At 35.6% G+C, this 25,189-nt stretch overlaps 2 protein-coding genes across 2 annotated transcripts in view; one reads left to right on the top strand and one right to left on the bottom strand.

Annotated features, from left to right (window-relative positions):
• LOC113232784 (iron-sulfur protein NUBPL) overlaps positions 1-2,589 on the top strand; it is a 9,419-nt gene extending 6,830 nt beyond the window's left edge. Inside the window, exon 5 of the mRNA XM_026467576.1 lies at positions 1,854-2,589. Within this exon, the coding sequence (XP_026323361.1) occupies positions 1,854-2,224 (371 nt within the window). The 3' untranslated portion in view covers positions 2,225-2,589. The remainder of the gene's footprint in view (positions 1-1,853) is intronic.
• Positions 2,590-5,759: 3,170 nt separating this feature from the next.
• LOC113232785 (surfeit locus protein 4 homolog) overlaps positions 5,760-25,189 on the bottom strand; it is a 52,031-nt gene continuing 32,601 nt past the window's right edge. Inside the window, exons 2-6 of the mRNA XM_026467577.1 lie at positions 24,962-25,123; positions 23,991-24,092; positions 19,139-19,369; positions 11,339-11,518; positions 5,760-6,607 (exon numbers count right to left, since the gene is read on the bottom strand). Coding sequence (XP_026323362.1) covers positions 6,521-6,607; positions 11,339-11,518; positions 19,139-19,369; positions 23,991-24,092; positions 24,962-25,123 — 762 coding nt within the window. The 3' untranslated portion in view covers positions 5,760-6,520. The remainder of the gene's footprint in view (positions 6,608-11,338; positions 11,519-19,138; positions 19,370-23,990; positions 24,093-24,961; positions 25,124-25,189) is intronic.

Raw genomic sequence — 25,189 nt, 5'->3', positions numbered from 1 at the left:
TCTAAAATCAAATCGAAGATTAGGAATTTTTCCTCTGCTCCCTCTTAACTTCCGGTAGAAACTACCCGAGATGGCTGTTAATTTTTGTTTGACAACCCTTCCGGTAGGTATTATACTTTAGCCAGGCAGCTGCAGTCCTCCTGATGCAATCCATTTTTCGAAGTTTTCGGAGTTTTCTGACACTCACCGAACCCATCCGACCACGACTCCCATACATCATCATTTTGATCCAACTCGACGCTTTCTGGGAGAACAATTATCTAAATGACTCTATCAGTGGTAATCGACCTAAATGTAATAATAATAATACAAACTCGCATTTCATTTCTATTTCATGATCACACTCGAGACACTAATACGCGATACTGGTATAAAAATATCAGTATGACAAAGGTTATTGAGAGAGATGAATACCTTACTTTTTGAAATTATATTTTGCAATCTGTAGGTACAACTGAAATAATAACCCTACGCTCCAAACGGCGCGCAGGGTTGTCCACAAACTACTAATAGATACTACAACTACTTGTCTTATTATACTATGGTAAAACGTAAAAACGAAGAGTACTACCACCCCGTCCACTAACCAAAACGCGGCTAAGTGACAGGTGGTCAAATATCCGTTTTAAATTGCATAAGACAATAATGGTATACATAGTTAAAATATGTAATATATCAGTCAGTACCAGCCGCCCCTTTTTCAGCACTAGTATAGCTACTGGTAGACATCTATATTTTATAAATAAAGTGTACGAAAATGATTTAGGGTGACCATCAGGATGGCTGGTCACCTGTGGCATCTGACACTGTATATTCAAGAATTGCTACCTTTTCTAAATAATTTCTACCTATGATACATTCTGCGAAAATTTAAAGAAATTTTTGATTGGCTGGTCAAAAAATATAATTTTTGCTTTCCTGTATAAAGTATATATCTCTATATAAACTATTTTTGTTTTGTTTCAAGTTTACTCAAGTTTTTAAGTTAAGTTTATTATTTTGTACTTAAGTGAAAGGTGCCTGATGTATAGATAGTTTTTTCGATAAATATATAATTACAACTAAATTCTTTGTTAATCTTGCGTTGGCACTTGTTCGTAAAATTTTAAATCGGTTATATTTTTTTAACTAATGTAGATATGAAGCGTATACCTTTAATTAGTGAAGGTAGCAATTATTGGTAATAATACATCTGGAATAATCTGCTCCCTTCATGCTGAACAAAGAGGCGGCCCGCCTTCCTGACTTCAGAATGGCTGGTCAATTTTTTTTAAATTTCTCAGCATACATCGTAGGTAGCAATTATTTATAATTATGTAGCAACTCTTGAATATACACCCAGTGCCAGACACCACAGGCGACCAGCCATCCTGACGGTCACTGATTTAGGAAGATTATTGTTATACGATGCGGTGCAGTGCGGCCCGCCATAATGTGCGTGAACCTTTAGAATATTTAGGTACTTTGAGTTACTGTTTATTGTCATCACCAGTGATTTTTTTGTCACGATTGGCCGCCCTAGGCCCGGGCCTATGGTGGCCTTAGGGCAAATCTGGCACTGATCTTTATACAATTTCAATTATCTAAAACTGGGTTATGGATTTTTTTGATATCCTAAAAATATTTTGTTACATAGCCGCGTTTAAGGCTACGATTACTATGCATGTAAGTTCTGACGAAAATGTGTTCGGTATTCTGAAAGTGTAATCATAACCTTAAATAGCGGACTGCAGAGTAGTCCTCTTTATTTAACATTGAGATATCATTGTGACACACAAAGCAAACTACACTTTGCGAAAGCGAAACAACCTTGAGTCATTGCCGATCAATTATAGCTAATTTGCATGTGACAGGGGCCATTGTAGTGACGACGCCGCAGTCCGCCGCGCTCCAAGTAACCAAGCGAGGCGTCAACATGTTCGAAAAACTCAAAGTTCCTATTGTCGGCTTGGTGGAGAACATGTCGCATGCCATTTGTCACAGATGCGGCACAAAAAATTATGTCTTTGGCACGGAGACGAAAAAAACTGCTGACCAATTGAATCTCGAGATAATTCAAAGCTTCGAAGTGGATCAAGATATGTCCGAATGCATCAACAGCGGCAAGCCGGCAATCTACGCCCTCCCAGATAGCATACACGCGGAGAAATACAGACACCTCGCTAACAGGGTGTTCAAATACATAGCGAAGAAGGACACCGAAAGGGTTAAAGCAACAAAGTAGAAGCACAAAATATCTAAATTTAGTTGTTAAATTTCTCTTTATTTGTAAATATTTTACATAAACTATCATTTATAATAAATGACTTACACAATAACATAAAACTTTATGGCAAATATCATAAGAATCCCTATTGAAAACATTATGCCAAAGAGCAAAGCAATACCTGTTCAAAACCGTTTAGATACCTCCAATGAACACTTAGTCAATTTATTTTTTTATGGTAATTTTCTGTTATTTTCGTAAACAGCCATATTTAAATAATAATGTTATGCTCCCCGAATATTGTGCAAAGAAAATGTCTTTTTTAACAAAATACAAATAAACAAAATTTGGGGGAGGGGGGACAAAAAAGGTTTGTATGTATGTATGTCAATAATTGGATAACGAATGAAATATCCATGAAGTACCGCCATTATGGTAAACAGCATAGCTATCTCTGTTCAAATCAATATGGCAAACAGCTTGACTAACCTCGGCTCAGCGCAGAATACGAAAATAAAACATTTTCAATTTAATATAAAATTTATTTGGAACAAACCATGTCATCTAAGGGAACTTACTTCATTCTATGGCCGAATAGAAACTTAATAAAAAAAATACTATAAAAATATTTTGTCTTTTAAATACTTTTGTGTGTAGAAATAAATCATAATTTACGAAGGTGGAAGTAGGTTGATCTTTGAAAATGTCAGGATAGTTTTTCTTACGGCTACTGGAATATTATAAGTCTAATACAAAAATTTCGTTCACGGCCATAAATTTGCTTGCATTTCCTTCGATTGTTAATAAAATATATATAATATTTACACAGACATCACAACAGGTAGAAAGAATTCGGAATGAAAGGACAAACGAAACCAGCAATGCTCAGTCTGATATACATGCAAACAAACTTCCGCTACGAACAATTACATATGCGGGTAAGGATCGTGTAAATCGTATAAAACTCCATTTTCAGTTCAAAAACAAAACAAAAATAAAATAGAAAATGGTTAAAAGAATAGCAAATAAAACTTTGTAAACAAAAAAAAATGCATTTTGTTTTTGAAAATGGAATAAGAGTTTTGAAATACGAACTACATTTGGCTGCAACATAGTGTCCTCTACATTATGATGGAGCTCCTGTTCTAATAGGTTCTTTTTATGAATATTTCTTAATAATCTTTCGCCATATTGTCCCATTAACATGTTTAAACATTGGTTTTAAACTTCCCATTTTGAGCTTCAGACTCAAAAGGCAAACAATATAAAAACATGACCATTAGAAATGTTCGCTTTCATAAAAAACATGCTGTGGTTACTGAGGACAATATAATGCACATGAAGTTTTATTTAAAAAAAAACTAAACATGTTTTCACATTATTCTCTGTTTGTTACCTCGTAACACACACATTGACACAATAGAAAAATATTTTCATGCTTCAGGTAAAATTGTAAACAAAATATAACTTGTGACCGTTGGGACGCAATATAGTTTACTATAAAAAAAATATTATTTATATTAAATACTTTACGCGGTCATTCGTACTGTTGGGTAGTTTTCCAAAAAAATTCAGATTGTGGTAATTTGTCTGGAAAATTCCCGAAAAAATGGAAAAATTTAAAAAATTGGAAGAATATAATTTGGAGAGCTCATTTTATGTCCTACTTTTAGAAATATAACTATCATAGTAAACTTAAAGAGGCACTGATACAGATGTTAAATTAAACCTGGTCATTTGATTTTGTATAGAACTACAACTTTATAGTGAAAACCTTAGTTACGCATTTTCACATTGTTCTTACCGATTTATGTTTAAGCAAAACTTATAACATTCTTGCCTAAATATAAATATATATTAAAGTAATATAGCGTCTGAAAGAGACATAATTTAATTAATTAAAATTCTAAATACACATATTGTTGTGTCTACTTTTTTTTCCACCACATATTTATTTTCTTCCTGAAAAAATATCATAGAAATCTTATACGAGGTATTCTTTCACTCTAACGCGACATCTTTAGCACACGCCAACAACTATCTTTACAAACGCGAAAGTTTGTTTGTGAAGTCTGTTTTTAAAAACAGCGCATGTCAAACTTTGCCCTACCCTTAAGCAGGAATGAAAGTAACAATTTAAAAAAACAAAAAGTACAATTTTGACTGAAAAGTGGTTTCCATTGCATGATACCTAATTTCATTTTTTATGTTGTGATGTAATAATTTCCCTTCAAAATTGTACGTTATTTACATTCATTAGTGTTGTAAAGGATTATACAGTCCATAGATTAAATCCATCGCAGGGCAATATCTCAAAAAACAAAAATGTGACTAAAAGTTTCTATAATAAGCCTGTCAATTACCTAGCAAAAATTGTTTCCCTTTTTGTGAAACATCCTTAACGAGTTCATACACTATGTTGCAGCCACCTATAAGAATTAACTATTGTAAAGTAAAATGGACATACACAGAATAAAAAAACTACTATATAACCTAGTGTAATATAAGTTGCTTAGCACATAAATACTTTAGAACATACACTGTTTCAAGTAGTGCATATAGTCCGGTTCAAAACATTTTGGTTCATGAACTTGATGACATTAATCAAGAAACAGACAAATTATAGAAGACCCGCATTTCATGCCGAGTGAGTCAATATGTAGGTACATAAAAGTAATACATGCCTGTTTGAAACAGTATATTTGTTCTTTTAAAGTTGTGCAGTATTATGACGGCGACGTTACAACGTACAATAGACATTTTACAAAAATGGCCGCCACTATATGACCATTAAATGATTAATAGTTGTATAGTGGTAATAGTTAACACTTTGTGATCTGTAAACTCTGCTTTTGGTCTAATTTATACAAAAGCAATGCGATAAAAACATGTTGTTCAAAAGCAACTGTCCTAAATATAGTGACGGATTTAGAAAAGAAATATTTTCGGGAAATTTACAAAAAAAAAGCAATATTTCTTTTTTTTTTTCATATTAAATGGAATTTTGACATATGTGTCACCAGCCAAATGGCTTATATAGCTCTATTTTGTTAGCTGCCCAAAAATAAGTTTTTTAACTTCGTCACTTTACTATTAAGGTGTGAAATTGTACGACGAACAGGTTCGGCAACACTCGGCATTTTGTCGTTGCAAACCAAAAAATTAACACTTATCTACATCGCATTGCATCCTCTTTTGTATAAATTACGAGCCAAAATTCCCTAGAATTTTGTTACAAGAAGGAACAATCACAATAATTATCTCATAAATCTTCCGCCAAAACACAAAGATGATTGCAAGTCTCACCGACTAGCTAAATATAAAAAACATCAGAAATGTTTATTATTGTTGGATGTAAAAATCTCTTGCACCATTTACAACAACCAAGATGTAGTTTTATTATTGGAAAGTGCATTCACACAAAATGAAAATGTTCTATAGGTAGTTAAAATTTTTATAATGTAACAAGATAGATATTGTAAATTTATATTATTCGTTTACTACTACGCACCCGTACTATATATTATATTGACATTAAGAACGTTCTCAAATCAACCGCTTTCCACTTAGTAACTAAATTCAATTTACATTGCCGCGGAACGGCAAGTGGACGAATTTTTACCATAGCATAACGAACTGTATGTCAATTGTAAGGTGTAGGGTACAAATAAAAAAAAACAGGTCGCGTTTTGACAGACTTAATACTGGACTTTGAGAGCTGTTCATGAAATTAGAAGAAAAACTGTAGGTGATGGGGGCGCGCAATATTATTATATTTACTTGTAAAGTTTCTGTTTTGCTAGTACATATATATGAAGACTAGCACGTATTATATTCTCTGATCTCTCTTTCTCCGAATTAGCCGTATTCTTAAGATAATGTATAGAAAAGAATTGTCCAATATTTCTATTTAGCGCACTCACTTTTACTTCAAGAATATTACCTATTATTCACTCACTGTGTGAACAACCCTAACACGGCGACTTGTTGCGCGTCTGCAGCGATTGAGTCGCCTTTACCCACAAGCGCGGCTTAAGCAGTGAGCGATACAATCGCAATGCAAACGCGATTCACGTTTTTAATGACGTTTAACAAACGCGCGTTTGTATCGCTGCTAAAAGTCACCGTGTGTAACCGCTCTAAAACAGATAAAATAATAACTAAATGTCATAAATACACTTTGTACAAGTAACAGAAAATTAGAAATAAATATAAATCTACAGTCACAAATTCACTCTCACCATATGCACTTTCCAGTAATATAACACATCTTGACAACGAGTTATGAGAGTCTCTGCACATTAGCGCTCGGCCCTACCACTTCTTCTTGTGTTCGTCCATACTGACACCGCCCGGGCCGAGGTACACGATCATGAGCAGGCCACCGATTACGGATAAAGTCTGGAAAAAAAAAACAAAATGTATAGTGAGACATACATATTAAGATACTTGTGAAATTTTAATGATATATCAAATAGACTTTCAATTCTCCAAAAAACTGCCTCCGTGGACGAATGGTCATCATGCTGGACTACCACGCAGAGGTCTCGGATTCGATTCCCGGTCTGGGAGAAATATTTGTATTTATTTATCTCGTGCGTTTGGGTGTAACTTGTGGTTGTCTATGTGTGTGTCCATATCACCCGCGACACAGGGTTTCCCTAGTGCGCGGGGCTTTGAGAGTGAGCGTTAAAAACAAATTCAATATAATGGTATTGGTAAAAGGTGTGTATCCTTGACGATATGTAGAATAGTAATTATTATTAATATCAAAGTTGCATATAAAAAAATAAGTACCCGATCCGCATTGGACCAACATGGCGGACTATGTAAACCCCCCCAATCCAAAAATAGCTCACATGTGAACTCAGTGTGTGGTGTGAGTAAATAGGTTGACGATAATGTGGTTTAAATTTTATCTTAGTAGTTTTAAACCATTATATCATAGTCGTCACTGAGCTGTTCACCCATTCGACATGTTGCTTATTATTATTATTATTATTATTATTGATATATTGTTGACACAGATCGAACAAACACAAATAAAAACTCTTTAGATCCGGCTGGGCTCGAACCAGTGACTTTTTCGCGAAACCGGAGTTGTCGCTGTCCCAACTGAGTTATTGTTTTTGGAGCCAAATTAGACTCCAAAAAATTTAACGCTGCAAATTGAAATTGAAATTGAATGCCATTCTTAAATGTAACACGTTTACAGCATCTGGAATTCTGTGTTTTATTGAAATACAAACTTGTTATGTCCTTATTGAAAACCCCGATATATGTTATTGGTTGGTAAATATATATGGTTATTATTGTTGATTTGGTTTTTTTTATTTTTTTTTTGTAATTAGATGTTTTGCTGTTTTTCCTACACCACCGAATGGCACAGCACGCCTTTATTATAATAAATATAGAATATTTTTGGAATATGCAGAGAGGTACACACAGGTCATGTTGTTGGCGCTGTACTATTTCAGCTTTCTAATTTGTAATTTCAGTGCAAACGAGAGTTGATATTTATAAGTGATGTATCACTAATGAGTTACCAGGAATGTATAGCCCTTATTTCGTCCCTATTTTTGGTTATATACTCGATAGCGGCTGTACTTCACATGGCCCTATGCACTATTGGGTGTTTGATGTACTTGGAAAAATATTTGACGTACAGACAAATATGCACAAAGATAAATATGATCGTATACACATGGGCCAAATAAGGAGTTAAAATAATGGCGGTTTTCTTGCGTATTTGCCTATTTGCCTCCTTTGATGTGCGTCAAGAAACCGACTAGTGCGCGGTAAAGCGAGTTCAGTGTTTGCTGTATTTTTCGAATAGACAAACACAGTCAATACTCAATATTTATTTCAAATATATTAGATCGAGAATATCTGCAAGACCTAAACGGGTCTATACACCACGGAATGTTTTCTTTGTGTTGGTTATAATATAATAAATTCAAATTCTAAATAATCTTTATTTCATAGGTAAGCATTATTACACTTGAAATCGTCACAATGGTTAAACTCTACCGCTCATTCGTAAGGCAGATTCCCCTGAGAAGAATGAGCTAGAAACTCTAGGGGTTGCTCTTTGTAAATAACATTTACAATATTTTTTTTTATTTGAAACATCAGAGATCGAGACTACCTCCATGAGCTAAACGGGTTACTACCACGGATTTTTGTCATCCAAGTACGCAGAAGTTGTATAATAACCTTTAGTATAAAGTTTTTGTTTCACTATAGTTTTAAACCTCGTGAAAGGCAAATTTTGTATATCAACCGGAATCTTGTTATAGAAGCGTATACATTGCCCCTTAAATGATTTTTTGACTTTGTGAAGACGACTATCAAAAAAAGCTAGTTTATTTCTATTCCTCGTATTAATGTTATGTCTGTCACTATTTTTCATAAATAAATTACTATTCCTTTTAACATAAATTACATTTTCATAAATGTACTGTGAGGCTAGTGTAAGGATGTTAATTTCCTTAAACTTATCTCTCAAAGATACTTTGGGGCCCAGATTGTAAATTGCCCTAACTGCACGTTTCTGCAGGACAAAGATTCTATTGATATCGGCGGCATTACCCCAAAGCAAAATGCCGTATGTCATTAGACTGTGAAAGTAGCTGAAGTAAACCAATCTAGCGGTTTCGACGTCTGAAAGTTTCCTTATTTTTTTAATCGCGTACACTGCAGAGCCGAGCCATTTTGATAACTTACTTATATGGGGACCCCATTGCAATTTAGCATCTAACGTTATACCTAGAAATACAACTGTATCCACAAGATTCAATTTTTCGTTTCTAACTACAATGTTTGTAACCGTCTCTCTAACATTGGGTAATGTAAATTTCAAACAATTTGTTTTTTTCTCATTAAGAAGTAGGTTATTAACAGCAAACCAATCAACTACTTTAGATATAGCATTGTTCACATCGTCGTAGGAACATTGGTGCCTTTTAACTTTAAATAATAAGGAAGTATCATCAGCAAACAATACTATCTCATGTTTTATACCCTCCATAAGGCTAGGTAAGTCATTAATATAAACTAAAAATAAAAATGGGCCTAGAATTGAACCTTGAGGGACACCCATGCTAATTGCAGATCCTGACGATCTCGTACCGTTAACATCGACCCTCTGTACCCTACCACGCAAATACGATTTTAGAAGGTCGAGATCACGTCCCGCCAAACCATAATGGCGAAGTTTCCTGACCAGTGTATCATGGTGCACACAATCAAAAGCTTTGGAAAGGTCACAGAATACACCAATAGCGTCATGTGAGACTTCCCATGCATCAAATATATGATTAATCAACTCGACACCAGCATCGGTTGTAGAGCGACCCCGAGTGAAACCAAATTGTTTAGGAGACATTAAGTTATTACTATAAAAATGCGCACACATCTGATTTAGAATATTTTTTTCAAATATTTTACTGAGAGTTGGTAGTATTGATATAGGTCTGAAATTGGTGGGGTCAGAAATACTACCAGATTTGAAAAGTGGAATAACTTTACTTTGCTTCATGAGGTCAGGAAAGACACCAAGTAGCAGTAGAGTTTCTTGTGAAAGAGTTCGTCCAGGGTAGTACAGCCACCTTAACCTATTTCTGTCGCCATGCAGTAACTAAATAAGTTTGAAGGGTAAGGGTGCTGGTGAAATTACAGGCACATGGGTCTTGTCAATTTATGTCTCAGGGTGACGGGCGCAATGGTAGTCCCCTCAGATCTTTGCAATTTAAAGTTCTGAGTGGCAATGTAAGGCGCAAATGGCAGGTATGTAGCTTACCATCAGACGCACGACTTGCTCATCCCTTCGTATGATAACATAAAAAATAATAATAAAATGTATATATCTATCTATCTGATACCACAAGCTCAATTAGAAGCAGCCAGTCGCCCACTAAGCTACTAGCGCTGAGATAGGGGTGGTTGGAATTCATCTTAATTAATATGAATAATTATTTTATATTTTATTCACCACTACAATTACATTCAATAGTAGGATAAAAAGGACAAAGCCTCAGCTGATAAGCTTACAATTAATATATAAATATCTTAAGTACTGGATATAGATGCGTAAATTGACCTCAAGTTGCTTCAATTAGCTCTGTGCTTTGTATAAACATGGTTCAATAGACTAAAGAAAACAATAGTTCGTCATGTAAATGAGACAAAGCCCTCGGCGGATATATTGAATTGTTATAATATTAATATCTTGAGTACTGGACATAAAAATTGACCTCAAGTTGCAATTAACATAGTACATAGTACGAATATTGTTTAGTGTGATTGTTTGTCTTTGGTTGTTGACTGTTTTATATGCTTACTATTAATGGTTATTATTAACAGAGATAGGAATAGACACAGTATATTAACCTATGAATTTCTACACATAGAGTGTATTATACCTCTCTCTGAAATCTTGGAATTATTGTATTACATTTTGTCCTATAATTTTGATGTGAAAGTAGCAATTGTTTTACTCAGGTATTGTATTTACAAGAAAGTTTTGCAATTGTAAATAAAAATATAAATGTTTTAAGGTATTTCAGAGAGAGGTATTATTCACTCTTCCCAGGTTCGATTCCCGGGCCGTGACAAATATTTGTATGTCCTACATTTATTTCTCTCGTGAGTTTAAGTGTAATTTGTGGTTGTCTATGTGTGTGTCCATGGCACCCGCGACACAGTGTTTCCCTAGTGCGGGGCTATGTTGTTTGTGAGCGTTATTATTATTATTACTCTTTGTATGTTATTTGAAATTTAGGTAATGGTGGCACTTCACATGACTATTTGTATTTGATATATTTGGCAAACAATCATCATATGTAGATAGCATGTGCGACAAAGTATAATAATAAATGTATATTTATTTACAAAGAGTAACCCCTAGAGTCCCTTGCTCATTCTTCTCAGGGGAACCTGAATTACGAATGAGCAGTGGAGTTTAATCAATATGACGATTTCAAGTGTAATTTTCTTACCTATGAAATAAAGATGATTTAACATTGATTTGGGTATTGGGAATCGAACCCGGGACCTCCTCATCGTGTCCCCAGAGGGTGCTAATTCATGATGAATAAAATGGATAATAATAAATAGAAACAAATATCATACCTGGAAGAAGTCGTATTTAAGGAAATCTCGCAACGGTTTATAAGAAGGCACAGCCCACCATGCGTTGTGGTACAAGTTAAGTACGGTCAGCACCAACACCAGCATGAGCGCTGACAACTTGGTGCGGTAGCCCACTGTCACCAGGATCATAAGAACGCTGCCCAATAGGTCCTGGGTGATCTGGAATGGAGATAATAGAATTATTAATATTTGTTTTTTTTTTGTGATACCAAGTGACAGAACGCCTGGTGTTATCGGACACGCCTGTCCATAGCAGTTGCAGTGCCACTCAGAGCTTTAAATCGCAAAGACCTGAGTGACATTGCCACTGCTCCTGTCACCTTGAGACATAAGTTGACAAGTCCAATGTGCCTGTAATTTTAATCAGCACCATTATCTTTCAAAACCGAAACACATTACTACTTGGCGGCTGAAATAGGTACGGTGGCAGTATTTCCTGGACGAAGTTTTTCCAGGAGCTCTACTGCTACTAAACAGGTGTTGTTCAACAGCTGATAGAATATTCATCGACTGCAGTCGCTAGCTTCTTGGAAGCGGGCAACACTTTTGCGCAAAGAACTGTCATTTTACTCCATCTTCAAAAAAGACAGCCTATAGTTTATAAACTTAAGTGTTTTACTACTTAATGTGTAGTGTTTTCTATGTGGAATATCCTGAACAAATAAATATTAAAAAAAATTAGTATCAATTAATATAACACCAGTAGTACATCTGCTATATTACATTCTATCGGTATTCCTAGCTGCCAAGATCACCATGCTGCCTTGGTTTCATTATAAGTTTGAAAGTATATTTCTTAGCCATATTGATGAATGTCGTGCTATATAATCTCGTCATTTCACACACATTTCATAGTAATCTGAAATCGTGAAAAAAAGTCTGTCATTCCGTACATTCAGGGTTGAGGAGGTTTTAAGGAACGGTATTTTACATTGGAGCCCATTATCGTTTTAAGCCATTGTTATCAAAATCACCACATTGATTTTTTTTTTCAATTTTATGAATTGTCTAACTGATTGAGAACATAAAAAAGATACAATAACATTTGTACTCCACGCACAAGAACTTTTTGCAGTCGTCTTCATTGTAACTCTATTACTATTGATGATTAACAACAGCCGCAACATTTTTCGTAAGATGAAATACACTGCTGGCGTTTGTTTCCCGGAACCATCAATTTGAGACTATTCAAGGCGAGAGTGAATAAGCATTTTTTTTTAGACAAACGTGTATCAACGTCGGTCAAATTTGCCGTTTTACATCGGATAAAATAATGGCGTCTGTAAGTATTTGACTCGTCTTTTCACAGCAGTCGAAACTACTAGCAGTAGACCTCCTTGTGAAAGAGTTCGTCCAGGATAGTAATGCCACCTTTCCTATTTCTGTCGCCAAGCAATAATGTCAGCATTACTGTGTTCCGGTTTTGTAGGGTAACGGTGCTGGTGAAATTACAGGCACATGGGACTTGTCAACTTATGGATGACGGGCGCAGTGGCAGTGCCCCTCAGACCTTTGCGACTTAAGGCTCTGAGTGGCACTGCAACTGTTATGTACAGGCGTGTCACTTACCACCAGGTCCAGAACTTGTTCGTCCCGTTAATGGTTTCGTTACAATGGAGCCACTTTAGCCGTCATGTGCCTATTTGACCGGTACGACAATGAGAAAATAATTCCCAGTACATCCTTAGGCATAATTTGCATCGCCGCGGAACCGATTGGAGGCAAATTATTTCATCTATTTTTGTGGAAATATAGTACCAGACAACCACAGCAATTGCCTTAAATTGCTAAACTAGTTCCTTATTATTATTGATTCCAAAATCAAACGAATAAAGAAAACTCTTCAATCCGACTGGAGTGTCTGTTGCATAAGATATATTTTTCCAGCCAGATCGAAGGAATATTTCTTTGTGTTTGTTCGATCTTTTTTACTTATACTTTATGTCATTTGTGTACAGAGATGGTCAAGCGTCCGGGTTTTAACCAGGCGCTTTGTTAATGCCGGGTTTAAATCGGGTTAATACCCAAAATCGAAGGCAAAAACTATTTACTACTACATATTTGTTGTAAATTGAGTTCAGGAGCCTTACCATGAACTCTTATTACGATTCAGTTTAGGACCCAAAATGAATAGTAGTGAGACAGCGCTACATGAAGTGTATATCACCATCCCGCTTTTTTGGCGTTACGAACCTATACTGTTCTGTAATAAGAGTTCATGGTAAGGCACCAGTTCAAATTTAATGATATTATTACAAAATCTAGACGATTTGATTTGTTTTTCAATTGTATTGGTTCGCTTGAAAATCGGATTTAAACAAATCGACACAAAAAATCGTTGGATCGCATCGTTAAATCGATTTTCGTAAAAATCTAATCGTGATGTGCACCCTTTAGTAGTGAGAATCCACACGATTGCAGGGTAGGTGTCACAAGTATTGTGAGGAGTTGCCTCCTTTTCATCTAAAAATATTTTTTACATTGAAATTTGTAATAAGTATGGAATTATACCAAATCTGCATTCGCCGTTTCTGGCCACGATTTTGCACAGAAATGAATTAAACTGCTCTGCCGGTCTCTGTTTGTGTACGAGCCAGAAAACAGATCGTGCATCTTCTGGAAAATTCTCGCAGTCTCGGAAATTTTCGCAGCTGCCGCCTATTTAGTTTATATGTAACACAATCGACATAAAATTCATTATGCCATGTAAAATGTTATTCCATAAATTAGCCTTGCATTCCGTCCTGCGGCAATGTAAATTAGCTTTATTTCCTTTCCACCAACTGTGTAGTGATTATTTACACTGTAAGGCCCTCCTTACAGTGTAAATAATCCTTTACAATCATTGACTTACAAATAAATGGACGACGGGTCTAATACAAAAAACCACGAAAAAAATGTCCCAAGTCAACCTATTTAAACGTAGTGACATGTAAAGGAATATGAAAAAGCTAAAACGTTGAATTTAAATTGTAATGTCATCGCAGTACTGTCTAATTTTGCTTGCTTCGCTGTCAGTCGAACAAACGAAGACTAAGGCGTGAATGACGCTCTGTATACGATTTTAACGCCCTATAAGTTCGGACACTTTTTAGCGCGGACCCGACGTCCATATAATTGTAAGTCAATATTTACAATTATAACCCTATAAGAATAAGGCTGTATAGGCATTTAGGGTACTTAGATTGATAGGTTAGTATATACCAGGGCTTATTGAGTATTCTTGTATGAAATTACAGGCACATGGGACTTTCTAACAACGTCTTAGGGTGACGGGTGCAATGACAGTGCCTCTTAGATCTTTGCAATTTAAAGCTCTGAGTGGCACTGCAATTGCTATGGACAGGCGTGTCGCTTACCACCAGTCGTCCGGTAACTTGGCATCATAAAATAAAGATTCGTATTTAATGTGTTTTTTCCTTCTTTTAATATCTCATCAATATTATATTTTTTCGCTTCTTTTGTTCTTTTTTATTTTTAACCAACTTCAAATAAGGAGGAGGTTCTCAATTCGACTTTAAGTTTTTTGTATGTATGTATATAACGCGGTAACTCGGATTTTGATGAATCTTTTTTTTTATGGAAAGAGGGTACCTCAGTTTTGGTCCCATTTAAAATTTAAGAAAATATTCCAACTCAAAGGGTGGCTAACTAGGGAATGAATCCGGTTTCGTCCACTTTCCGGTAACCGATATCAATAAAACTTGGCAAATAGATGTAATTCCACGAACTTTTGAAGTCGGTTTCTTCAGTACTCTGTACTGAGATTATTTAATGTTACACTGTTTATTGTGTATTTAAATAAATGTCTATTCTTTTTTTCAACTCCAATATCTTTAATGCTCTGTTATTTGTATGCCTTATAATATTTTTATAACCTTTATATTGTAAAATTTGCCTTAACTTCTTTGGCAGTAAGGTCGCTTATGTCCGAGTCTGCATTATTCATCGTATACAAATTAAGAAAAACAGTAAAGAAAAAAAACAAGGAGATACAAACAAGGTTAATGAATTCGTGCGTGAGGCTATAGAGGATCATACATATAAGTTCACGCCCATCATATCTGTAACGCGAGTTCAACAATTTTTAAACAACGTCAAATGTTTGCAACTGTTGTTTATCTTGCAAGGTGAAGTATCACCTGACCTTGTCCGAAGCAATTTGTTGTCGATTGGCACATGTGCTATTAATGTGGCATTGATGAAATTACCATTTTAAGTATATTGTTGAACGAATTGTTTTTTTTTATTGTGTCAAAGTAAAATCTGTCAAAGTTGTACCAGTAAAGCTCAACTCACACTGGTGTAGATTCGAAGCGTCGCGTCGCTTCCTGTTTTCCAACTACAACGCTTGAGTGTGCCCGGATCACAGTGTGGTCGGCGTCTGACACCTCACTGCGCTTAAGTAAAGAAGCGAAGACGCTCGAGTGGAACCAAGCGTCGATGCTTGGTTCCATATTTGCATAACACAAATTTGTACCTTAATAATGGGATTTTAAAAAAAATATATAATAGACACACGCTTGGCCACAATCTCATCTGATGTTAAGCGACGATGAGACGCGTTTGCCTAAAAAATGCCTATTCACTCTAGCCTTGAATAGCCCCAAATTGTACTTTTCGGGAAATACAGATAGAGCCGGTAGAGCATTCCATTCCTTTGCCGTACGCATCAGAAAGGAGGAAGCAAAGCGCTTAGTGCGAATAGGTGGAATATCAACGATATAAGAATGGAGTGCTCCGGACCTTCTAGTCGACTGAAGGAGGAACGGTCAGGGCGGAACCAAATTGAAAAGTTCCTGCGCACACTCACCGAAATGTATCCGATAGAAAACCGACAAGCAGGACACTTTTCTGCGATGGTCGAGATTTTGAAGCTTTGACTCCACAAGAGAATTATTGTCAATAAGTATCTTTGCTTTTCGCTCCACCGAGTCCACGGCAGCTAACTGGTGTTGGGCAGAGCCGTCCCAAAGGTGGCATGAATATGTCATAGGCGAAAAACATGACGCGTCGCGACGCTTCGACTCTGCGCCAGTGTGAGTTGAGCCTAACAGGGTAATTTTCAAGTTAGTTTTTTCTGCCTAATTTCGGAGCCAATTTTTATTATTTAAATATTCTTACCATGAAGTATTATTTTATATTCGAGTGTAGTATCCTGATATACTTAAATATTAGGTAGAGAAAACTAACCTGAATTTTACCGAACACTGTTTTAAATCCGTCTTAAGAACTTTCTTAATTTCATTGGTAAGTAAATAGTGTATGAAATCGTTAAAATGATTTTTTTGACACCTTTTATTCATTTGTGAGGCAGATTTCTCTAACTATAGTTTGTCTTTTTTGAAGACAGAGTAAAATAACATTTGCAAGGTTGCCAGTTTTCATAAAATTTGAAATAGTCATGTAGTTGTTGTCGAAAGTTTTATCGATAAATTGTGAAATAAGAAGCTAAAATTTTGCCAAAAATGTCTAAGTTGAATTGTGTTATTCTTATTTTTACGTACAGTTGGCCTAATAGTAACAAAATGAACTTTTATTCATACAAGTACATTTTGATAATAATACGTGGATTTGGTTATCTAGTTAAAATGAAAAATTTTGATATTTAAATAACCTCAATAGTGATCCCATTCAAATTTGAAGGAAATATTCCACCTTTAAAGGTGGCAAATTAGGCGATGAATCCAGTGTAATGAATTTCTCTCACTTTCCGTTAACCGATTTCAGGAAAACTTGACAGATGATGTAATTGGCCTTGAGCTTATTTGATGATGGAAATATTCAAAATGGCAGACAGATGAAAGGAGCTCTTCGATAGTGTACAGCAGCTACGTTTGTGTTTGGGCTCATATGATTCGTTTTGACGCGGACTTCCATATGCGTTTTAGTCATCGTTGAGGAGACAGCGGTAACGAACACAGCAAAACTTTTGAAGTTGGTTTTTTATAAAAAAAAAAATTTTTTTTTCGGATATGAAACTATTTGTCCGGATTTAAATCCCGTAGGTATGTCTGTTTTTCAAACAAACCGACGTGTCGGGTCCTTTACTGGTCCCATGGTCACGGTTGACTGAGGTGTTAAAGTCATCAACCAGTTATGTCTAATATTAATGCAAACCACCCTATTTTTTCACTATGGTTACAAAAGTTATTAATTAAATACCTTATTTTTAATTTTATAAAGAACATTCCAATTTCCGCTACATTATGTTTTACAAATTATTTTATTTTAACAATATCAATTTTTATTACTTAAATTTATCATTAATTAATAATAAATTAGAGTAAATTAAAACATAATAATTAGTACTGCAGTCTAAGGGTCGTATTCTAGAACTCTACTCAATGCTCAAGTCAGGACTTGAGTATGATTCAAAGCACTAGAAATCATACTTAAGTCCTTGCCATTAGGGTCGTATTTCCAATGCTCGAAATCTTACTCAAGTCTGCTCGAATCCTGACTTGAGCATTGAGTAGAGTTCTGGAATACGACCCTGAGGCTCGTATTCTAGAACTCTATTCAATGCTCAAGTCAGGATTGCACTGGCAGCACACGCACTGGAAATACGACCCTAATGGAAGGGACTTGAGTATGATTTCGAGTGGTTAAAACCATACTCAAATCCTGACTTGAGCATTGAGTAGAGTTCTAGAATACGACCCTTAGTCTGCTTGGTATTTTTTATCAGAGGAAATACTACATAAATGACATAAATACATTTTTTTTTTCTTGTTCTGTTTTCTGTACATGTGTTTATTTATATATATATTTTTTATAATACTAAGTGAAGGGACGAACAAGTCGTGGGCCTGGTGGTAAGCGACACGCCTGTCCATAACAGCTGCAGTACTACTCAGAGCTTTAAATCACAAAGATCTAAGGGGCACTGCCACTGCGCCCGACACCCTGAGACATAAGTTGACCAAGTCCCATATGCCTGTAATTTCACCAGGGTTACTGCGTAAGGGTTAACATTGCTGCTTGGCGGCAGAAATAGACAAGGTGGCTGTGCTTCCCTGGACGAGCTCTTTCACAAGGACTCTACTGCTACTAAATTTGTTTGTTAGTCATGAATAAATCTTTTTCTATTCTACTTTATATTTTATCATAAAATGTACCTTTACCTTTACGAGTATATTGACAAAAAAATTATCAACAAAAATCGTCATTCGAAAGAACATATTACCGATAACAATGTCGTAATTACTAGGTCAATAAAACCACACCGGTTCATAGTTCGGTATAAAAAAGGTAAATATAACTTGTGTTTACATGCTTTTGATAGCGGCTCATTGACCTAAGGTAAACATGACCTTCGGTAACTGCACCCTGCAGTTCTTGCGCGATAGCTTTGTTAATATTGATGAATGAGGTCATTACTGTTTATCTTGTTTTAATTTCACATAAAAAAAATAAATTAGCAATGAGGTCATATTCTTTATCGTAATGTTAAAAATAATTGTGACATACTCTTTTGAATATACAAGTGCATAGGTCAACTTCATTGATTTCAAAATTCCAGTGATAAATGTGTACTGCCTGATATGTCGTGTGTTTTAGCAGCAGAGCTTGGCGGCAGAAATGGGTAAGATAGCAGTACTTCCCGGCTGCTGCTTGGCGGCAGAAATAGGTAAGATGGCAGTACTTACCTGGACGAACTCTTTCACAAGGAGCTCTATGAGTATGCCTGTCTATTATTATACGTGAAATTTTATCCTCTCCTATTAGAAGCATAAGTCTAATAGGGCTGTATGAAAAATACTTTAGCCAACTCACTTGCAAGAACGAGACTTCAAACCGAAGCAGCGTGACAAACATGAATGCAAGCAGGATCCTTCCCGCTAGCTGCAGATAAGTTTTGGGCTTGTTCTCCCCCAACGATGGCACTCCGGCGAAGAGGCTGCGCCCCTCGGCGCGCGCCTCAGCCAATACGAGAAGTAGGGCTCCAATTAAGGCCAAGTTCCGGAGCAGGAATTGCATGTCCCATAATATACTGTATGCGAACGTCTGGAAACGTAAGAAATAATTCATAAATCATATATTACTAATATCAAAGAAAGTACATATATATGTTCGTATTTAGATAAATAGTATGTTAGATTTAAATTGATACATAATAGCCCTGTCCTCGATACTATTATCCCGCATTCCATCTAAGGGAGAAGGGGGTGACTGAAAACCAGCGCTGCAACTGTCATCAACAGGCGCAGCACCAGCTGAGACACCTCCTTTTGCCTCCTGTTTATTACGTCATTTAATATAAGTTTATTTGTCATTTAAGTTTTATTTATTATCGTTTTTTTTGTACAAGTTCTTTTTACATTGGAGGCAATAAAGAGATTTTATTATTTTATTATTATTATTATAAACAATCACAGCCACTACCTGTTTGCAAACTACTTTATAGTATACAAAGGATTTCCGTCTCCAACTCGTCGTCGCCATCCCCGTTACCAACTCGTTATGCGTATCGCTATTAGGCACGGGTCTCCTCCAAGAGAGGGTTTAGGCCAATGGTAACGTGTAGGTAGACACAATTACAGACTATATGCAACATAGACGCGTATTTGTATGCGTGGTTAGCAATTAAGTTCATGTTTAATTTTAACTTAATTTATTTTGTCACTTATATAAGTGAATAAATAAGTTCTACTTCATTTTATGTATTAACTTCGGGTTCAATAAGATATAAGAGAGTTATAACTCCATTGCTTATAAGTCTAAAAGCTTGTGTTTTTGAACATAATGCGCATCATCACGCACGACTACGACGCGAGTCTTTTTAAAAACAACTCGAATCGTAAACTATGTATTATGTAACTGAAAATCTCTTCATACACACGCACGCACTCGCAGGCACTCGAAGTGGATAATAGTATTTATAATAATTATTGTTACTTTAATTTCCTAAATATAAATTACATGAAAAATTTGAAATGTAATAAAAACGTTTTTTTTTAAGTAGAGCTCTTCTTTTTATTCTATTTAGATTACGATAATAATAACGTACGTTGGAATAAACTAGTAAGTACATTGTGTAAAAAGGGCGGTAAGATAAGAAATTAATCACGAGAGCCCATTTGATGACTCAAGACTTGTAATTTTTTACAGTGCTGCTGCTAATAATTACTTTTTCCTATACTTCAAACTTAGCTTGTGTGCGAAACACATTCAAATTTTTAATTGCAATTAAGTAAAGAAAAGCCTTTGGCTGCAAGTCATGTCATTGTTTACGAGTAAGCGTGATGAAAAAATTTAAACAGTTTAAACATCATCGTGTTGTCCGTAGCGAATGGCTCGCTGACAGCCTTGTTGCCGTTGCGTCAACGTGACCGCCAATAAGCGGGGCGCGGTGCGGTATGTAAAGTTAGGAAGGGGCGGAAAGTGACCAATCACGTTACTTTTTAATTTCTGCTTTGTTAAAAGGTCAGTTATCAACCGCATTTTTCACATGGCACCATTAGAATTACTTTAAAACCTAACTTCGACTTCCTAGGTCAGTAGTTTTGTCCTACGATGCAGTAAAACCATTTCCATAAATTCGAATTCGAAAAAAAATAAAAAATTAATATATATGGTGACTTTAACAACTCTATGTCACTCCTTGTAGCTATATCGAAACAATATATGTATTTATAGATTTGGAGAACCTTTTTCACCACCACCACCATTGATTATTATATTCGGGGTGCACAAAAAGAATCTCCCCACACGACGTACCATTCCTTTACTGTACGTCTGGCACACACTGCAACAATCGGCGAGGAGTTCACGCCATTTGGTAAATTCTTACACGATGGCAACCATTATAGTGTATGCCATCCATACGACAAGAAGAAGATTAGTTATACAGTAAATTAAATGACAAAAATGTATGCGAAATGACAAGGTATAGAAATTATCGTATGCAAAAAATTACAATAGAGAGGACAAATGGCAATAATCTGTAACCATTCTTGGCTATTCATAATATGCTACATACTATGTTTCACGTAACACAGTATGACATCAATTTGGTAAGATTATATAAACTTGTACAATAGCATGAAAATCGTAAGATTTCTAACATTAATGTAGCGAACTGAAGCAGTCTCTACAAATCTTTAAGCATTACTTACATTTTAAAACATTCGTTAAATTAATAACTGTAATTACCTTTTTTGAGAAAAAAATTAACCAACTTCAAAAGTTTGTGGAATTACGTGTATTAACTGCCTATGTGGCCGAACGGTTACCATGCTGGTCTGCCACGCAGACATCCCGAATTTGATTCCCGGGCCTAGAGAAATATTTGTAAGGCCTTTAATAATTTAATTTTGTTTTCAGTTGGGTGTAATTTGTGGTTGTCTATGTGCCCATGGTGCCCGCGACACAGGGTTTCCCTAGTGCGGGGGTATGAGTGTCGCGTTATTATTATTATTTTATTTGCCAAGTTTTATTGAAAACGGTTAATGGACAGTGGTTGAGATCCAATAAACCTGATTTATCCCCTAATTTGCCGTCTTTAGAGGTGGAACACTTTTTTCAAATTTTATTGGAATACCCTCTTTAAAAAAAAAAAAATTGTCGAAATCGGTTCACAAATAGAGTAATCGAGTAACATACACAAAAAAAACAGTCGAATTGAAAACCTCCTCCTTTTTTAAAGTCGGTTAAAAAATAGTAAAACAAACATACAAACACACCCTTGAAGTAATAAGCTCACATCTGCAAAATGACAACTTTTCAGGAGAGTGGTTTAAAAGTTCTACGAACGAAATTTGTTGGTAACATATTATGTAGGCCATTGTAGGTATATAATTTGTTATGTCTTTCATAAAACACTTGAATTATGATCCCATGTTGCTTTAACATACAAAAAGTACATAAAATTGATTTTACTTTTTTTTTTCTTGTTTCTCTTGGCTTTTCGCGGTTAGCGTTTCGGCCACCTTCAAAGTGTTTTGACTAAACTTGTTTATAAAACGGAGGATTCTGGACTTAACAACAGAGGATTATATCGTCGATGTTTTGTAGAAAGTGATAAAGCGCCATTTTGAAAAAAAAATTAGGGGATACTCCTCATGTTTCAGGTTTTAAGGACTGTTTTAAAATATTTAGACCTGTCTTAAAATTCAATTTTGGTTTTAATTAAGTTTGAGTCTTAAAATTGAACTTAACACAGTAAATATTTTAAAACAATTGGGCATAGTTATACAAACTAGAACCAACCCACAAAATGTCACTTTCGTGATAATTAGCCGATTTTTGTAAAAACAGTGTGAAGAAATAAATAGGTAAGTTATTTGAGACAAACAACGTGAGTTATGTGTAGCATTGAGAATGATATAGGGACACTATTATATAATATAGCAATAAATAGAGAACATCATGCATCTTTTTATTTAGTTAACGAGATCCATGTTCTAGTTTTCGTAATGAACACGCTAAAGATCAACAGTACTTCAGTACATGTGACATGGATCCATTTAGCATATTTAAAAAAATACATTATATGAAGTTAAGCAGCATGGTTTTTTAGCTGTTAAAAAGTTACTTAGTCAGGGTTGGCACCCGGAAGGACTTTTATTTTCACCGTTTTGGCTTGGTATATTGCCAGGATCTTTTATGAGCGGGTAAAAGACACGTCTGGTGTTCTACCTAAATACATAACTCAATTTCACTCGAGGTGTGAGTTGGTTCCTGTTTGCATAACTATGTCCAGTTGTGAAAAACTTAAACATTTTGCCCTGAAAAATTTTTTCAAATGACGTTTCGCCATTTCTTTTTTTTATATGCCATCAAGTGACGGGACGAACACGTCGCGTCTGGTGGTAAGCTTTCTATAAAACACCGGCGATATATGTGCGTAGTCCTTCTCTGCAGTGCTAGCACACTGTACAAGCGCGACGCGACTAGCGAGACTACGCCAGCTAAGTTGTAACACGCCAAGGAGAAGACTAGTCAACAACCTTCGGGACCTACACGTCGTCGATAGAATGTAAATCGTCGAAAGAATGTAATTACCAATGGTCAGAAAAAGGTGTTCTACATACATAGATACATGTAATAGATATAGCTAAAAGGAGGGACATAGAGTTAAGACCACCAAATATTAATTAATTACTTTTTCGAATTCCGAATTTCCGGAAACGGTTTTACTGCATCGTGATACAAATTTACTGACCTAGGAAGTCGAAGTCGGATTTTAAAGTAATTGCCATGTAAAAAACTGCAGTAGACAACTGACCTTTTAGCAAAGAATAAAAAAGTAACGAGAATGATCACTCTCCGTCCCTCCCTTGTTTTAGACACCGCGCCGCCCCCGTATATTGACGGAAAGGCAACAAGGCTGTCACTTATCTACTGCATTTTTGACATGGCACTATTAGAAATACTTCAAAATTCAACTTCGACTTCCTATGTCAGTACTTCGTTCTACGATGCAGTAAAACCGTTTCCAGAAATCCGGAATTCGAAAAAGTAATTAATCACTATTTGGTGCTTTTCACAACTCTATGTCGCTTCTTGTAGCTATGTCTATACATATATCTATATAGATAGATATGTATGTGGAACACCTTTTTACGACCACTGGTAATTACAAACCAAATTAATTATCATTACAAAATTTCCAAATTTCAGGTACCTGTAAAACGACGATGAAGAACAGCATCCCACACGCAATATCGACTTTCAATCTTCCGAGTACCATCACACATCCTCCCAGCTGACCAAATAAGTTTATTATCTGTGAACAATGGACGTACTAATTTAGTGCATAAATATGTTTCATTGTGGTTTTGATGCGGACATTTTTAACAGCTATCAAAATAAGAACATACTTCACAAATAAAAATCATAAATTACGTTATTGTTACTCTCAATAACAATAGAATTAATTAATAAATCATTTAAAATGTTACGTAACGCACACAACATGGTGAAATTTCCAAGGTTAGTACGACTCTGGAACGCTAATTATAATTATTATAATTTTTTTTATAATTATTAATACAAAGATCGAACACTCAGAAAAAAATCCCTCGATCCAACCAGATACGAACCGACACGTCTTCTAGCATACCGTGCTAGATGCTATACCAACTAAGCCACGGAACGAACCAGCGGACCTCACGAATTTTCTATGTGCTTGTTGTTGGTTTAATATATAACTTTTTTATTTAAAAAACCGGTTACCGGAAAGTGCTCGAAACCGGATTCACCCCCTAGTTTGCCACCCTTAGAGGTGGAATATTTTCTTCAAATTTACCGATACTAAAGTACCCCTTACCAACAAAAAAGGAGGCGATTCTCAACTGATTGTATTTTTGATATGTATGTTACGACATTTGTGAACGGATTTTGCGGATTCTTTTTTTTGTTGGAAAGAGGTCACCTCAACTATTGGTTCCATTTAAACTATAATAAAAAAATATTTATTTCCAGAAGGAGTTATTGTTTATTTCTCTATTTTGACAATGGTTTTGCTAGTTATGTTCACTGATGAAATGAATAGTGGAATGAAATAGATACCCGCCACATTTATTTATTGTATATGCTATTGATATAACTATTACAAATAATAAGTAAATTAGAAATTTTCTTCAATATTCTTACCACGAACAGAGTGGCGATGAACTTGCCGCAGCCCCACGAGATGTCCATATAGTCGCGCTGTTCGTTCCACTGGAACCACATCCGGAGTCCGTCCTCGAGGAACGTTGAGATGAGGCACAGCCGCGCCACTGTCGGCAGCACATTTTTGCATTTGCGAACTATCTGCAAATAAAATTCTGGGTTTATTTCGGGGCAAACCTTTAAGAACATAGTGTTAATAGGGTGCGT

This window comes from Hyposmocoma kahamanoa, unplaced genomic scaffold, assembly GCF_003589595.1.
Source record: "Hyposmocoma kahamanoa isolate Upper Pololo Valley unplaced genomic scaffold, ASM358959v1 78, whole genome shotgun sequence".
NCBI lineage: Eukaryota > Metazoa > Arthropoda > Insecta > Lepidoptera > Cosmopterigidae > Hyposmocoma > Hyposmocoma kahamanoa.
This window is presented reverse-complemented; position numbering and strand designations above follow the sequence as displayed.